This window comes from Haplochromis burtoni, unplaced genomic scaffold (genome assembly GCF_018398535.1).
Source record: "Haplochromis burtoni strain Fernald_Lab_line unplaced genomic scaffold, NCSU_Asbu1 Contig_794, whole genome shotgun sequence".
NCBI classification, from domain to species: domain Eukaryota; kingdom Metazoa; phylum Chordata; class Actinopteri; order Cichliformes; family Cichlidae; genus Haplochromis; species Haplochromis burtoni.
Genome location: NW_024583155.1, coordinates 7,932 through 9,415, shown reverse-complemented (window position 1 = coordinate 9,415; position 1,484 = coordinate 7,932). Strand labels below are relative to the sequence as shown.

General features: G+C 51.3%; 1 protein-coding gene across 1 annotated transcript in view; it reads left to right on the top strand.

Moving 5' to 3' along the window:
• Positions 1–1,484, top strand: part of LOC102301824 (acyl-coenzyme A thioesterase 11) — a gene marked incomplete in the record, with an annotated part of 27,903 nt that overhangs the window by 23,931 nt on the left and 2,488 nt on the right. The window contains 2 exon segments of the mRNA XM_042215687.1: positions 25–134; positions 207–340. Coding sequence (XP_042071621.1) covers positions 25–134; positions 207–340 — 244 coding nt within the window.

The following is a 1,484-nucleotide window of genomic DNA, read 5'->3' as shown; positions in this document are numbered from 1 at the left end:
GGGAGGCGGCCTGCTAACGCTGAGCTCTGGAGATGTGTTTGTGCTTCCAGGTGTATCTGAGCTTTAACAACGTCTCAGCTCTGAAGATGCTGGCAGCCAGAAGCAGCTGGCGCCTGAGCTGTGAGAAGGACCAGGTATGTGCGTCTCACTAATGAGCTGTTTGTTTGTGTGAGTCTGCCCATCGGTGCTTTATGTTGTGTTCACAGGTTCAGCTTTACACCCTGGAGCAGAAGTCCATGCTGAGTTTCAAGATTGAATGTGAGGTGGACGTTCCTGCTCACAGAGCCTTTGATTTACTCGCCGAGCTGAGCAACAGGCCGAGCTGGGACTCGCATTACAAGTAAGACTCTGGGACTCGTCTGTTTGCCCGTTGCTACGAGTCAAGTTCAGCGGTTTCTGTGCGCGGCCTGTTTCGACTCGCTGCCTCGGTATTGTTCTCCGATTCCAATGATGGACTTTTCTGAGGTTCAGGGTTAAAAATAAGCGACGTGTAGTTTAGGTTCATGCTGCTCACTTTGCACTGAGGCTGACCTGTTAAGGTTAAAGTGACATTAGCTGTGAGGGCCTGTCTGTCTCTTTATTGTCACGTTTACATAAAAGGGGAACGGTGGCTCTCCCCCAGCCGAGCCAGCCTGCAGATGAAGCTCATCCTAGCTGCTTAGATTTGCAGCCTTATTCTTTGCATTGATCTCATGACCAGCAGGTGGTGGAAAGAACGTGGTGAGCAGCTCTTGAACCCAAACTCCCCTTGTCTGTGGAGGAGGCGGAGCTTTGTCTCCGATGCTGTCAACACCGTGGGCCTGTGCTGGTGGAGCAGACCACTGTGGGAAATCCCAGTTTTAAAACAATAACTGGATGTTGTGGATCGGTCACTGAGGTATCGTAGTGCTCAGCTTCCCTTGGAAAGTTATTTTTCACAGAGCTGAAAAGGAGGCGTTAACTCACTGTTGAGAAGATCTGGGCCCCCATTCCATCCTGGCTGTGGGACACGGGACCAGATCTTCACCCTCACAGGACGTCTGGAGAGAGGTTTATAAGTGCTCTGTAGACTCGGACAACCAGGTACCAGGACGGCGTCTGTGGGGTGTATCGCAGCGGTCCATTTAGAAATGGAGTGAAAGCTGTGGCTGCTCCTCAGTAGGAGGACTCGAGGGTGTGTGTCCGATCCTGTGTGTGATATTCACGAACAGGATCTCTAAGTGTAGCTGATGTGGGGAGGGCAGCTTCCTTGTTTTTGCAGATGATGCAGTCCTGTTGGCTTCATCACAGTCTGACCCTTAATAAGGACTGGATGGATGGTTCAGAGGCCGTGGTTCTCCGTGGAACGTCGCGGCAGGAGTCTGCCCCAAGCGAGGGTTTTTAATACGTTGGATTGTAAGGTGGAGCACGAGCTGTTTATGCAGTGATGTGGAGTTTAGATTTACAACTCCATCTAATATGCTATCATTGCATCAGGCCGGGGAGCTTGTATGTTCCCCCCGCGT